Source organism: Halichoerus grypus, chromosome 8 (genome assembly GCF_964656455.1).
Source record: "Halichoerus grypus chromosome 8, mHalGry1.hap1.1, whole genome shotgun sequence".
NCBI classification, from domain to species: domain Eukaryota; kingdom Metazoa; phylum Chordata; class Mammalia; order Carnivora; family Phocidae; genus Halichoerus; species Halichoerus grypus.
The window spans coordinates 141,786,985-141,802,676 of NC_135719.1; the positions used below are offsets into that span (position 1 = coordinate 141,786,985).

At 46.8% G+C, this 15,692-nt stretch overlaps 1 protein-coding gene across 3 annotated transcripts in view; it reads right to left on the reverse strand.

The window, feature by feature from the left end:
* LOC118522686 (corticosteroid-binding globulin) overlaps positions 1 to 15,692 on the reverse strand; it is a 24,037-nt gene continuing 8,345 nt past the window's right edge. For 2 of the 3 annotated variants that reach the window (XM_078054157.1, XM_036071870.2), the window contains exons 2-5: positions 11,244 to 11,875; positions 5,325 to 5,595; positions 1,679 to 1,826; positions 1 to 326 (exon numbers count right to left, since the gene is read on the reverse strand). In XM_078054157.1, the coding sequence (XP_077910283.1) occupies positions 141 to 326; positions 1,679 to 1,826; positions 5,325 to 5,595; positions 11,244 to 11,875 (1,237 nt within the window). In that variant the 3' untranslated portion in view covers positions 1 to 140. The remainder of the gene's footprint in view (positions 327 to 1,678; positions 1,827 to 5,324; positions 5,596 to 11,243; positions 11,876 to 15,692) is intronic. The other variant, XM_078054158.1, reaches the window with a different exon arrangement.

A 15,692-nucleotide genomic window follows, 5' to 3' on the forward strand; every position in this document is an offset into this window, starting at 1 on the left:
TTGTAGTGATGGTGATTTATTTGGACAGAAGAACTTGGAGAAGACAGGGCGGGGGGGGGGACCTCCCACCTCCCAGAGTGTTTCTGTGGGCTCCCTCGTGTGCAGGTCAGCTGGGGCTGTGGCTCCTGGGGGCCGCGCCCTTAGGTCGGATTCACAAGCTTGCCCAGGAAAAGGCTGCTCCATGTGAAGTGGTCGAAGATCATGATAATGAAGGGCCGGTTGAAGTGGAAGGTGAGAGGCTCAGAAGCCATGTCTAGCATGACCATGGGGAATTCGGCTGCCTTGAAGCTCTTCTCATCGAGTTGCAGCACAACCTTATGGACCACCTGTTGGGTACGGGGCCGAAGGTGGAGGTTGAGCACCCGCTGTGTGTTGGGAGCTTGCCACGCCTCATCGCTTCCATCCCTCCCACCCCTAGTTTGATGGGTGGCAAAGCTGAGGCTCAGAGAGGGTCACTTGCTGGCTCCTCATCTAAGTGGCAGCCCCAGGACAGGAGCCAAGGTGTGTCCACCTCCAGAACGCAGCTCACACCTAGACCTCTTCCCTAGAAAGAGGGCAGATGGAGCCCAGACAGGGAGATCAGGGGTCCCACGGTACTCACTGGACTTCAGTGTCCACATCAGGCACTCCTTACTGGGTCCTGGGCGAGGCAGACCTCACTCCTTTTTGCACCCTGCTAGCCAAACACTAGGGGCCCATTTCTGCAAAGTGCTTGTGCCTACTCAGAATGGAAAGGGGCTGCTGAACTGTCTCTTGCTGTGATCAAAATTAGGAGGAATTCTGAAATTGGCAAAATGCTTGCATAGCTTCTATCAAACGCCTTCAGTGGATCTGAACTGGCTAATTATCAACATCCTCTGGGGCAGGGGCTCTCCTTGACCAGAGAGCGAGGAGCCGGAGGCTCTGAGAAGCTCTGTCAACAGGTGCAGGAAGAAGCTGAGCTGGGGTAGGAAGCCCCGTGGTTTGTCTTGGGAAATGAGGTTTTGAGTCGAGTAGACCCCAAGCCAAACGTCAGGCTGTCATTTACCCGCTCTGTGGCCCTGGTGAGTGCATGGTTCAAGCCAGAGGCTCCTCCTTTGAGAAATAATGCTCCCCTTATAAGGAGGTGGCTGTTCGACTCAATCCTTGGCACAGCAAGCTTTTATGGAGCGCACACTGGGTGCCAGGCGCCACGATGGTCCGAGTCTGTGTGCTTGAGGGAGGGGCTGCTGCCACCTCAGCTGTCTCCTGTCCCCTCTCTGGCTTGGTCACCCACCCGACCGTGAGATCCCGCCACGTCTCAGTAATGCAGGCATTCCCAGTGCCCAGCAGTTCAGGGCACGGAGTGGGCGTCCAATAAGTATGTTCAGAATGACTGAGGGACCCATAGAGCATAAAGTTAAAGAATGAAGGGAAAGAATGTAGTGGGTAGACTGTCTGATGGCACTGCGTTCGGACGTTTCCCATTTTCCCAGATCCATTTTGGTGGGGGGCCCACCCTTGTCCCTAGCTCCCATGTCGTCACTGTGGGAACATCACATTTTCCCACTGAGCCTCCATTTACCCTGTAGTAAGAGTGGAGAAGACCCGGGGCTCTCAACCTGGGGCTTAGAGACCTATTCATGAAGGGGCCCTGCATTCCTTATTATTATTCATACTGTGAATTTTTGGGGAAAAGATGGACTCTAGGGACACTTACCTTTGACAACTTCAGCTGGGCCTCTTGGGTGATGCCGGAGAAATCTGCCCCCTTGTCGAGCAAGTCTGCAATGCCCATGTCCCCCAGGATGGCGCTGAGGTCATAGGCTCCGGAGATGGCCACCTTTGGGATGTACAGGTTTACCTGGCTGCTCAGGGGTAAGCAGACGGGGTTAGACTTTCCTAGGGCTGGGCCCGGCCAGCCGACTTCTGTTTCCCCTGTGATCCCTCCAGACCCTTCCTCCCAGCCGGACACGACCTTTGCGGAAAAGGGGAAGGGACAGAACGAGAGGCAGGATTTGCCTCTCCTTCCATCACACAAGCAGCTTCCTCTCTGGGCCTCTGAATGGCTAAATCTTTTCTCAGCTCTTCCTTTGAGCCAATTCCACCTGTGGTATAGCTGGGCCACTGGCCACTGAAGAAAAGGGTCCCTAAAGAAGTCCCTGTGGTCCCCCAAGCACCCCTAGGCAGAAGCCGAGGAGTGGAGAGAGCACCCGGCTGGGAGCAGCGTCCCGGCCCCAGCCCTACCACTAATGCTGTGTGGCTTTAACCAAGTCCTGTCCCTCTCTGTGCTTGTCCCTCTCCTCATTGACACAGCAAAGCAGGGCACTTCTCTAGATGGGGAAGAACAACTGGCAGTCAGGGAGACTGGCCTCTACCAAACACCTGCTGGGTGTCCTTTAGCTTCAGCATCGCATCTAATGCATGCATGCGCATGCGGCCTTAGGAAGCTGGAGCCAACATTTTCAATGTCCAGATGGAGAGAATTAAACTCAAGAGGAGCTGAGGAGCTTCCCCAAAGTCAGACCACTGGGAAGCAACAGAATTGTGGAGAGGCCATGACTAGTTGCTTCAAAGCCCCCTTGCCTCATGGGAGGAGGGAGAGGGAGGGAGGGAGGAGGGAGAGGGAGGGAGGGAGGAGGGAGAGGGAGGGAGGGAGGGAGGAAGGAAGGAAGGAGAGAGGAGGGAGAGGGAGGGAGGGAGGAAGGAAGGAAGGAGAGAGGAGGGAGAGGGAGGGAGGGAGGAAGGAAAGAAGAAAGGAAGGAAGGAGAGAGGAGGGAGAGGGAGGGAAGCAGGAAGGAAAGAAGGAAGGAAGGAGGAGAGGGAAGGAAGGAAGGAGGGAGGGAGGAGGGAGAGGGAAGGAAGGAAGGAGGGAGGGAGGAGGGAGAGGGAGTGAGGGAGGGAGGGTGCCTGTGAGCTCTGTGTGGGGGCAAGGAGGCTTCCATAGGAGGTGGGCAGTAGCCGGACCCTGAGGGATGGCACTCCAGTGAGAGAGGGGTGATCCTGGGAGGGGTGAGGCGGGAGAAGGGGTGACACAAGTCTGGAGGTGAGGAACCATAGGGTTTGCCTTCTGGGGCTGGGGGACATCATTTGGATAGAGTAGAGAATTCATGCCCAATCATATATGACGCCTAAAGGCGCAAGAGTCTGCCTTGGATGTTTATTTTAAAAAAATCTAGAAGAAAATGGCATGTGTTATTGATTTTTTTTAAGCTAAAGTGTTTTAGTGAAAAGATTATTTTTGGTGTAAAAAGAAAGATTATCCTTCTCATTTTTCACAGCCTAGGAGCCAGAATTGGCTTGACCCACGGTGGCAATAACCACCTGGAGACCCTGTTCCTGAATTATGGGCTCCCTTGGAAGGGGAGGGAGAAGGGCGTAATTGAAATGGTGAGCAGCCAGCCATGGGACCCCTCAGGTCGCCCAAACACAGGCTCACCCCCACCCCCATACCCAAGGTCAGGTGGGATGGGTCCAGGACTCTGAGAACATCTCTGGGTCCCCATGTCCCTATAGGGGATTTCTCGGAAACACAGAGCAGACCCCGCAGCTCTTCCCTGCAGGACTGAGGTCAAACTCCCATGTCCAATCACGGAACTGGACTAACATTTCCAAAAGCTCCAGCACTGAGCAGCACTCTGAGGCTACAGCTCAAAATAAAAATAACTCGAAACCATAAAACATAAAAACATATATATATATATATATATATATATATATATATATATATATAAAATAGAGCTTCTTTCTAGATTTTCTGCCTGCAAAGCTCTTGGATTACACATTTCATTCAAGTAGACTTTGTCTTCTTCTTTGCAGCTGGTGCCCTGGGCGCGGCCCCCGGACTTGGCTGTGCCCTTTCCTCCTCCATGCTCGCTCTTGGAGCCCCTTCCACTGGCTGAACTTCCACTCATGTTTAATACACAGTCCAGATGGACAGCAATCTGCTCTGCAGCCCCTCCCCGGTCCCCGGGGGCAGCCGGGCGCTCCCACCTCCCCCCACCTTTCCTCTCCTGCCCCTGACACAGCTGACGCCATTGTACACCTTGAACTCCACCGGAAGCTGTTTCTCGGCTCTAGAGCGCACGTGTCTGAAGTCTATAGTTGGTCCTAGTCACCTTCTATCCTTTCTGTTTAGCCTGGCGTGGGGTACACAGCGGGTGGTTCCATTTGTGTCTGAAGGAGGGAGGGAAGGAAGGAAAGGGAGCAAGGGGAGGGAGGGAGGAGGGGAGGGAGGTGGGAGGAAGGAAGGAAGGAAGGAAGGAGGAAGGGAGGGAAGGGGGAGGAAGGAAGGAGGGAAGGGAGGAAGGAGGGAAGGAAGGAAAGGGAGCAAGGGGAGGGAGGGAGGAGGGGAGGGAGGTGGGAGGAAGGAAGGAAGGAAGGAGGAAGGCAGGGAAGGGGGAGGAAGGAAGGAGGGAAGGGAGGAAGGAGGGAAGGAAGGAAAGGGAGCAAGGGGAGGGAGGAGGGGATGGAAGGTGGAAGGAAAGAAGGAAGGAAGGAAGGAACGAAGGAAGGGGGAAAGAAGGAAGGAAGGAAGGAGGGAAGGAAGGAAGGAAGGAAGGAGGGAGGTAAGGAGGGAAGGAAAGAGGGAGGAAAGAAATGGCACCTGCTCTGGAAGCCTTCCTGAGCCACTCCAGATCCAAGCGCCCACTTCCCCTCCTGCGTCCCCTCCTGCGTCCCCTCTGCCCTTTGGGTCTGCACCACCCCACCCACCACCAGGCCCCACCCTGCTGGCACTGCTCTGATTGCTTGGGCACAGACAGCACTTCAATCTCACAAGAGTGAGGATCACGTTCATGAACATCTCCTCCCCTCCCCCCACGGTGCAGGCTGGGGCTGCGCACGTGCTTGACCATAATTTTGATTGCTGTCTAGCTCAGAGGTGCCTGGGAGCAATGAGTTCCATCATTCATTCATTCATCATTCATGCCTAGCTCACATGCTCAGCCTGTCCTCCCTGCGTGTGCTCTCGGAGCCCGCCCCCAGCGTGGGCCTGTGGTCAGGCATTCATGGGCTGGTTCTCCTCCCGACCTCCAGGTCATCTGCATATACACCGCTCACTCTCTTTCCCTTACTCACTTATTACCTACTTATGTTTTTCCTTTCTTACTTATTTACTGATGGACTGATTGCTTGAAGAAGAGCTACATCCCTGAGTGACTTAAGAACCATTCATAGGTTTTGTGCTGTTTCCGAGGCACAAACGGACCTCGTTTTGTGGAATGCCCTAAAGTATCTCAGTGTCAGTGGACAGAGATAAACAGGGCTGACTTCTTGGTCAGAGAGCCTCAGGCCTTTGGGGACCCAGCAGAAGAAAACAATGAGCCCTGCAGCGTGAGTGTAGGGGGAGAAGGACAAGGACTTACCCCGTGATCATGGACTCAGACCACCTCTGAATGGTGTCCCTGCTCAGCGCGGCGATGACCATGTCCATCTTCCCCTCATCTGGGAGGACGAAGAAGACAGTCCCATTGCCTATGTACTCCAGCTGGACCACCTGGCAGGGGAGCACCCGGTCGTGAAGGTACTTGATGGTGCTCGACTGGAACATCATGGGCACTCTTACCACGGTGGTCTTGTTCACGTAGAAGTTCTCCTCCCTGGTGCTCTCGGGGTTGAAGGGGTGTTCCCATGCGCCTGGGAAGGGAGGGAAGGGGGAGGCGGGAGACAGGCCTGTGAGAGCCGGAGGAAAACACAGTTTGGGGGCAGCAGAGCGCTAAGCAGGTGTCATGGTGGCCGCTCCCTGGAAGGTCCCCACAGAGTGGCTAGAATTCTCTGGGAAGTTGTGAAATGCCCAGCAGTTTAAAGCCTGTTCTGTCTTCCACTTCTTGAACTGGATTGAGGATTAACTCAGTTTCTGAGCCTCTAAAACAGAGGGAGGGAGACAAAGGAGAATGCCCTTGGATTTGGGGGTAGAATTCAGTAAACCAGACTTTGCCTTACCCCCTGGACAGGAGGGCTCTGGAAATGGTGCTGAATGGAACTTGGGCTGCAAATTCAAGATCGGGGTGGGGGAGGTTTGGAGAAATGGACAACCCATTCCATGCCCACGTCTTGACTTCTGGCCACAGAAGTCTAGCAGGCGGCATGGCTGCCCAGTGGATTGTGTTCACTCCCCTGAGGGAGGCTCCTGACCTCCTGTGTGGCCCCGAGGGCCACACCACATTTCCTGGAGGCAAAGTCAGGATGAGAAGATGCCTTCAAGGTCACATGGTCCCACCCACAACTGGACTTGAATATTTCCCCCATGCTCCACGATGACATCACACAGCCTCTTTGCCTGCCTGGTGATAGGGAGCTCACTACCTTCACAGACCAGGCTTTCACTACTGGTCAGCTCTCATGGGAGGAAAATTGTTCCTTAGAGCCAAAGCCTAACTGATCATGAGGCCCATCTGCTGAGCCTCTTTGGCTCCTCTGGGCTTATTCCAAGCAACTGCGAGTCCTCTCACAGATGACAGAATTTTGGATGTTTGAAGACATGGGTTGATCTCACCAGGGCCTCCGATTCTCTAGGTTAACTCCTCAGGTCTCAAGGTGACTGAGGACCTTGCATCCAGGGGTCCCCGGGTGTCTTGGCTGTTTTGACCTTAAGCCTGGGATCCCTTGTGAAGTCTCTGTTTCCCAACTGAGGCTGCCTGAGGGTGGTTGGCACAGAGCTCCAGGCAGACCCTTCTCCATCCCCACTGCCTGCAGGATCTATGGACCCCGAGGCCAGAACTCTTGTTCTGAGCCAGCCTCAACTCCCCCACCTCCCGTAAGGGCTCCTAAGGGAGGCAGTAGGGAGAGGCGGGAGGATGGAGGGAAAGGGCTGCGGATGCGGAGCCTGGAGACCCCGAAGCCGTGCCTGCTCCATCCCAGATGACTGAGTGTGATGTCACACTCTGGCTGTCTCACAGCAGGTGAGATCATTGGAAGGTTCTCAAACCATCCTCCAGAGGAGGCCTGGGTTCCCCTGGACTGAAGGCAGCGGTGTTTTGTGGCTAACTCGTCCAATTCACAGCAAAAAAAAAAAAAAAGTGACTATTTTTCAGTGTTAGGTTTTTCATCCTTCAAAGTTTGCTGGTTGCTTTCTCCTGAGTATTTCTTTTCTAGAAGCAAACATAACATATCCAGTTTGCACAAAACAAAATACAGAATGGGATCTAACCTCTACTTTAAGGGATTTCTTCTTGAAAATTCTCAGGCCAGGAGAACTCGTGGTAGGGAAACTTAAGAATTTATGGGGGCAAATTGGAGAGAGCAAGGATGAGTCCTGTAGAAAACCACCCCCCCCCCAAAAAATAGAAAGACTGTTAAGATAGTTCACTAAGTAAGGAAGAAACATGCCAGGGACACTTTACGTGTCCTAAGCTTAGTGATGTTAGCTATGTCACCATTCATTGCTATTTATTATGCTGGCTTGCTGGAAATATGACAGGGTATCCCCAGCTTAAAGAGGGGCTTGCCAATTAGTTTTTCTGTGTCCCAGAAAATCTGTGTATAAGGCAGCACACAGCCCTGTCACCCAGAAACGTTTCTGGGCAAACATTCTCAGACTCCTTGACCCTCTCATGTAAGTGTAAAGAATGCTGCCTTTTGTATGGAAAAAAATGTAGCCAAAGCAATCTTGAGAAAGAACAAAGCTAGAGGCATCATGCTTCCCGATTTCAAACTATATTATAAAGCTATAGTATGGCAAAAGAGTATGGCATAAAAACAGACACAGAGACCAATGGAGCAGCATTGAAAGTTGAGAAATAAACCTTGCACATATGGTCAACTAATATTTGACAAGGGAGCCAAAACTACTGAATGGGAAAAAGTCTCTTTAATAAATGGTGTTAAGAAAACTGGATATTCATGCAAAAGAATGAAACTGGACCCTTACCTTACATCACTTGCAAAAGTTAACTCAAAGTGGATTAAAGACTTAAACATAAGATCTGAAACCATAAAGCTCCTAGAAGAAAGCATAGGGAAAAAGAAGCTCTTTGACATTGGCTTTGGTGATGATTTTTTGGATGTGACTCCAGAAGCATAAGCAACAAAAAGAGAAATAAACAAGAGGGATGCATCAAACTCAAAAGCTTCTACACAGCAAAAGACACAATCAACAAAATGAAAGGCAACCTATAGAATGGGAGAAGATATTTGCAGACTGTATATTGGGTTAATATCCAAAATACATAAGGAGCTCATATAACTCAATAGCAAAAAAACCCCCAAGTAATTCAATTAAAAAATGGGCTGAGAACTTGAACAGACTTTTTCTTTTTTCAAAGAAGACATACAAATGGCCAACAGGTGCATGAAAAGGTGCTCAACATCATTAGTCATCAGGGAAATCAAAACCACAGTAATTTATCACCTCACACCTATGTGATGGCTAGTATCAAAAAGATAAGAGGTAGTAAGTGTTGGCAAGGATGTGGAGAGAAGGGGCCCTCCTGCACTGTTGGTGGGAATGTAAATTAGTGCAGGCAACTTAATGTGTGCAGTTCCTCAAAAAATTAAAAATAGAAATTCCATATGATCCAACAATCCCACTCTTGGCAATATATCAGAAGGAAATGCACTCACGGTCTCAAAGAGGTAACTGTACTCCTATGTCCATTATTAACAATAACCAAGATGTGGAAGCAACTTGAGTGTCCAATTATGGATGGATGGATAAAGAAAATGTGGTGTGTGCATGTGCAAGCACGATGGAATATTATTCAACCATAAACAAGAAGGAAAACCTGCGCTTTGGACAATATGGATGAACCTTGAAGGCATTATCCTAAGTGCAGTGAGTCAGACAGAGAAAGACAGATACTGTACAATCTCACATGTAGAATCTAAAATCTAGAACTCATAAAAACAGAGTAGAATGATGGTTTGTCAGGATCGGGAGGTTGGGAGAAATGGGTGAAGTGGTCAAAAGTTACAAACTTCAGTTATAAGATGAATTAGTTGTGGGGATCTCATGTACAGCATGGTAACTTCAGTTAGCAACACTGTGTTCTATCCTTGAAAGTCGCTAAGAGAGCACAGCTAATGAATTCTCACCACACACACACAAAGGTAACTATGTGTTAACTCACCTTATTTTGGTAATCATTTTGCAATATACATATATATCAAATCATCACGCTGTACATCTTAAACTCATGCAATGTTGTAAGTCAATTATGTCTCAGTGAAGGTGGAGGGAAAAAATGCTGTTTTTGCCTGGTCAGCCTCACACCCTCCAAGGAGGGAGGCCACTGCCAGGTGGATTCCCAGACTTGTGAAGAGGATGATGGCAGGAGGGGGGCTCACCAAGATGGTAAGTCTGTCCAGGTAACAAAGAGCTGGGGGGGGGGTGCAGTTGGCTAATGGGAGGCCCTGAGTAGAAGCTGGGGAGAAGAAAAAGGGTGTGTGGGGATTCTTTCTGGAGATTATGATCTGGATGAGCTTTAATGTTGCTGAGAGATACATGTTAAATGTCATGACTTTTTTTTTTTTCTCTTTCACTTGCACTTCTTTGACTCTGACTGTTTAACTGAAACCGAACCACTTTGGTCTAGGGTTACAAGGTTGTTAAAATGAGGTGTGGGAAGACTGCAGCAGGTACATATGAGAAGCAAGGATTTCCCTGAGAGAATCAGGGGAGGCTTCATGGAGGACGTAACTTTAAAGCCAAGATTTGAAGAGTGGGAAGAGGTTTTAGGCACAGACTAGTTGAGGGAGGGCTCAGGGGACAGAAAGAGTACGGGTTTTGTGGCAGGCAGAATGGCTCCCTAAATATGTCCATTGCCCAATTCACAGAACCTGTGAATATGTTATGTTACATGGCAAGAGGACATTAAGGTTGCTAAACAAGTGACCTGGAGATGAGATTATTCCGGATTATCCAGGTGGGTTCCCGTGTCATCACAAGAGTTTCCTTAAAAGTGGAAGAGGAAAACAGGAGGGGCAGTCAGAAGAAAGGTCATGGGGATGTGATCACTGGCTTTAAGAAGGAAAGGGCCACAAGCCAAGGAACACAGGTGGCTTCTAGAAGCTGGGAAAGGCAAGGAACGGGTTCTCCCTTAGAGCCTCTGGAAGGAACACACCCTGCCAACACTTTGACTTTAACCCAGCGTGACCCATTTTGGACTTCTAACCTCCAGAATTGTAAGATAATAAATCTGAATTGTTTTAAGCCACCATGTTTGTGTGAATTTGTTATAGCAGCCATGGGGAACTAATTCAGGCTTCCCCGAGGATAGTCATGCTCAAGGACCTAGAAGGAATTCAGTGTAGTTGGACATTGTGAGTGAGTGTGTGTGTGTGTGTTTGTGTGTGTGTGTGTGTGTGTGTGTGAGTGTGCTGTGTGTTGGGAACTTGGAGGAGGGAAAATGTTGAGACATGAGGCTGGAAAGGACAGAGAAGCAGATGACTCTAGGCCAGGGTTTCTCAGCCTTGGATGATAGCCATTCTGGAGCAGATATCATTGTGGGGGCTGTCCTGTTTGGCAGCCTCCTTAGTCTCTACTTACTAGATGCCAGGAACACACCCCACCCCACCCTCAATTGTGACAACCCAAAATATCTCTAGACATTGCCAAGTGTCCCAGAGAGTAGAAGGGGGTGAAGATAACCCTGGGTACAGAACCAGTGCTATAAACTAAGGAGTGTAGATTTCTTCTCAAGGACAATGTATCTCCAAATTGTCTGTTCATAACAATGATGGGGGAGTGCTTGTTAAAAATACAAATTCTAGGACTTTCTTGCAGAAGCTTTGCTTCAGTAGGTCTGGCATGGGCTCTGGAATCTATAATTTTAACAAGTTGCCATGGTGATTTTTATGAAAAAGATCTTTGGAAGACCCTGCTCTGAATTGGTGAGGACAGGCTGAAGTTTGACTAAGATGGGACTTGGTCAGAGCTGGCTGTGAGTGCTGGGGAAGTGTGTGGCATAGGGGCCATCTGGGGGGAGTTCCTGGGGGGCAGGGCTGTGTCTATCTGGTTCTAGGCTGTGCTTCCAGCCCCTGGCCCAGTGCCTGACTCACAGCCAGCACTTGGCCAATATTTGTAGACCATGCGGCAGCCAGTCTGTTCATGATTACATGTTTGAGCCTCAAAAGAACCTACAAGAGCCTGGGCAAGTTGTTCAATTCTTTGGGGTGTCATTTTGATCACTTGTAAGATGATGTAGTGTACCTTCCTAGTAGGATTATGGTGAAGATGGAGATTCACAGATGAAAATGTGCTTTGTAACATCAAAGGCTTTGCCCAAGAATGCACCCTGGGTTTTGATGGCTCTTACTATTCTTGGTAATGGGGTGTAGGGGGGTACCTTTGAAGAAGATGTAGTTGACCAGGATGAGCATGGCTGAACTATCCAGCTTTGATAGAAAGTCCACAATTTTCCCTTGTGTCTTATTTTTGATATACTCATTGATTTGTCTGCTGGCTCCAGCCCCATCCTTGAAATCTGCAGCCAAGGCCTCCAACTCATAATAGTGCTTGGTGTTTGCTGAGAATGACTCCAGAAGCTCCAGGCTGCGGTCAAGGAACAAGGCATTACCCATAGCCATTTCCAACATGGTTTCTGACTCCTTCTTGAAGAGGTGGCGGAGGTGCCGAAAGCCCTGGTGGATCTCAGCTTCAGGCATCTTGGTGAGGTTGAAGCCCAGGCCTTGGAGAAGCTGGACCCGTGTGTGGCCACAGGCACCCAGAGACAGTATAGCTAAGGCCATGGAGATGCTCACAGGGGAGATGAAGACATCCTTGCCAGGAGCTGAAGCCACTAGATGCCTATACAGGGTAAAGGCAAAGTCAACGTTCTTTGGAGCCAAGTCCCGGTGAAGGCTCCTTGTGCTCACGTCAGTATCTGGGTCCTTAGCCTGAACGGCCCAGAGGTCACTGGTGAAAAGCCAGAGGAAATAGGTGCCTAGGGCAAGCAGCATTGTCCAGGATGGTCGGGACCTGCAAAATCAGGAATTCTCATTAGATAATGTAGGGCCTCCAAGGCAGTGGGGCATGGTGAAATGGTAGGCAGAAGACCCCATGGAGGACTCCATTCAAGCCTCAGTTCCTTCCTCCACATTGGCTGTGTGACCTGGGACAAGTCAGGACTCTGGGCCTCAAATTCCTCATCTGAAAGTATGATTATCCCTGCTATGATTTATCAAGTACCTAACAGATGCCCAATACTGACCTATGTGTTTTGCCTATATTTTCTCATCTAATCCTCACCAACAAACTAATAAAGTGGGTATTATTATTATGATTTGAGGTAGGCAGAAATGGGGGCCCAGAAAGATTAAATATCCAACCAGTTGATACACTCAAAGAACTGAAAGAAAAAAACTGTCAACCAGGAATCCTGGATCTGGCAAAACCATCCTTGAAAAATGAGGGAGAAATCTAGACATTCCCAGATAAGCAAAAGCAGAGGGAGTTTATTACCACTAGGCCTCCCCTGCAAGAGATGCTAAAGGGAGTCCTTCTGGCTGAAATGAAAGGACACTAGAGAGTAAATACAATCTATATGAAGAAATAAAAATCTCTGGTAAAGGTAAATATATGAGCCATTAGAAAAACTCGTATTATTGTAATCTTGCTTGGTAACTCCACTTTCTATTTCTGATATGATTTGAAAGACTAATCCACGAAAAGCAATTATTAGTCTCTGTTTTTGGATACACAATGAATTTGTGACTTAAATAACTGAAAGAATGTGGGGACAGAGCTACATAGGTGCAGGGCTTTTGTATGCTATTGAACTTAAGCTGGCATAAATTTGAATGACAGTGTTATAACTTTAGGATGTTAAATGTAATTTCCATGGTAACCAGAAAGAAAATAGTTATAGAGTATGCACAAAAGGAAGCAAGAAGGGAATTAAAATGTTTCACTACAAAAAAAATCCACTGAACATAAAAGAAGATAGTAATGCAGGAAATGAGGGACAAAAAAAAACCTATAAGGCATATAGAAAACAAATAGGAAATGGCAGAAGTCCTTCTTTATTAGCAATTACTTTAAATGTAAATGGATAAAATTCCCCAATCAAAAGACAGAGATTGGCAGAATGGATTTAAAAAATGATCCAACTATACACTGACTACAAGTGACACATTTTAGATCCAAAGACATCAATATGAAAGTGGAAGGATGGGAAAAGATATTCCATATAAATAGTCATCAAAAGAGAGTGGGGTAGCAGAAGGAAGGAAACAATAAAGATTAGAGCACAGATATATAAAATAGAGAATAGAAAAACAGAAAATCAATGAAACCAAAATATAATATATCTAATTGATATAGTATAATATAGTATAATGATATATAATTAATATAATATGGTCTTCAAAAAGATGAACAAAATTGACAAACCTTTAGCTAAACTGAGTAAGAAAGAAGGGAAGTCTCAAATTACTAAAATCAGAAATGAAAATGGGGACTTTACTGCCAATTCTACAGAAATAAAAAGAATTATAAGAGAGGCGCTTGGGTGGCTCAGTCAGTTAAATGTCTGACTCTTGATTTTGGTTCAGGTTTTGATCTCAGGGTCCTGGGACTGAACCCCACATTAGGCTCTGTGCTCAGTGGGGAGTCTGCTTGAGATTCTCTCTCTCTGTCTCCCCCTCCCCCCCAAAATAAAAATAAGTAAATTAAAAAAATAATTATAAGAAAATATTATGAAAAAAATTACACACCAACAAACTGGATAGCCTAGATAAAATGAAAAAAAATTCTGGAAACGCAAAACATACCAAGACTGAATCACAAGAAATGGAAAATCTGAATAGACCTGTATGTAGTAAGAAAATTGAATCAGTAATTGAAAACCCAACAAAGAAAGCCCTGGACCAAATGGCTTTACCGTTGAACTCTACCAAACATTAAAGAATTCACACGAATCTTCCTTCCAAAAAAACCAAAGTGGAGGGAACACTTCCTAACTCATTCATTGCCCTGACACCAAAGCCAGACAAAGATATTATAAGGACAGAAACGTACAGATGAATATTGCTTATGAACATTGATGCAAAAATCCTCAACAAAATACTAGCAAATAGAACTCATAAGCATATTAAAAGCATGATTATACAGCATGACCAAGTGGGGTTTATTTCTGGAATGCAAGGATGGTTGTACATAAAAAACTCAACCAACGTGCTATACTACATTAACAGGCTGAAGGAAAAAAAGACCATGATCATCTCACTTGATGCAGAAAAGGCATTTGGCATAATTCCACACACCTTTTCAAGATAAAAACACTCAACAAACTAAGACTAAAAGGAAACTACTTCAATATAAAAAAAATATGTGAAAAGCCCACAGCTAATGTAATGGTGAAAAATTGAAAGCTTTTCATCTAAGATTCAGAACAAGGCAGGATGCTTACTTTTGCCTCTTCTGTTTAACACAGCACTGGCCGTCCTAGCCAGAGAAATTAGGCAAGAAAAAGAAATAAAAGGCATCTAAATTCGAAAGGAAGGAGTAAAATTACCTCTGTCCATAGGCAACCTGATCAACATCACAGCCACATGTAGAAAACCCTAAAGATTCCATAAAAACCCTGCTGGAACTAAGAAATGAATTAAGCAAAGTAGCAGGCTACAAAACCAGCGCGCACACACACAAACACACACATACACATCGGTTCTGTTTCCATATACTAACAATGAACAAACTGAAAAGTAAATTAACAGTTATGCTGTTTATAATAGCATCAAAAAGAATGATTTCTTGGACACGAGGTTAAAGGTACAAACAACAAAAGAAAATTAGACACATTGGATTCTTTAAAATTAAGAACTCTTGATCACTAAAGGACACTGTCAATAGAATAGAGGTAACCCACAAGATGGGAGATAATATTTGCAAATCCCATATCTGATAAAGGATTAATATCCAGATTACATAAAACTCAAGTATAAAAAAATAAAAAAAAATCCAACTCAAAGAATGGGCAAAGATGTTGAGTAGACATTTCTTCAAAAGAAGATACCCAGATAGCCAACAGGCACATGAAAAGATGCTCACATTAGAGTCATCAGGGAAACTCAAATCAAAAGATCTCATTCCTTTCGATGGCTGCATAATATTCCATTGTATATATATACCACATCTTCTTTATCCATTCATCTGTCAATGGACATCTTGGCTCTTTCCACAGTTTGGCTATCGTAAACATTGTTGCTATAAACATCGGGGTGCACGTACCCCTTCGGATCCCTACATTTGTATCTTTGGGGTAATTACCCAGTAGTGCAATTGCTGGATCATATGGTAGCTCTATTTTCAACTTTTTGAGGAACCTCCATACTGTTTTCCAGAGTGGCTGCACCAGCTTGCATTCCCACCAACAGTGTAGGAGAGTTCCCCTTTCTCCTCATCCCCGCCAACATCTGTCGTTTCCTGACTTGTTAATTTTAGCCATTTGCACCGACGTGGATGGAACTGGAGGGTGTTATGCTGAGCGAAATAAGTCAGTTAGAGAAAGACATGTATCATATGACCTCACTGATATGAGGAATTCTTAATCTCAGGAAACAAACTGAGGGTTGCTGGAGTGGTGGGGGGTGGGAGGGTTGGGGTGACTGGGTGATGGACATTGGGGAGGGTATGTGCTATGGTGAGCGCTGTGAATTGTGCAATACTGTTGAATCACAGATCTGTACCTCTGAAACAAATAATACAATATATGTTAAAAAAAAAAACCGCAATGAGATACAATTCATACCCATTTGCGTGGCTGTCTCAAAAACCAAACCAAACCAAACCACAA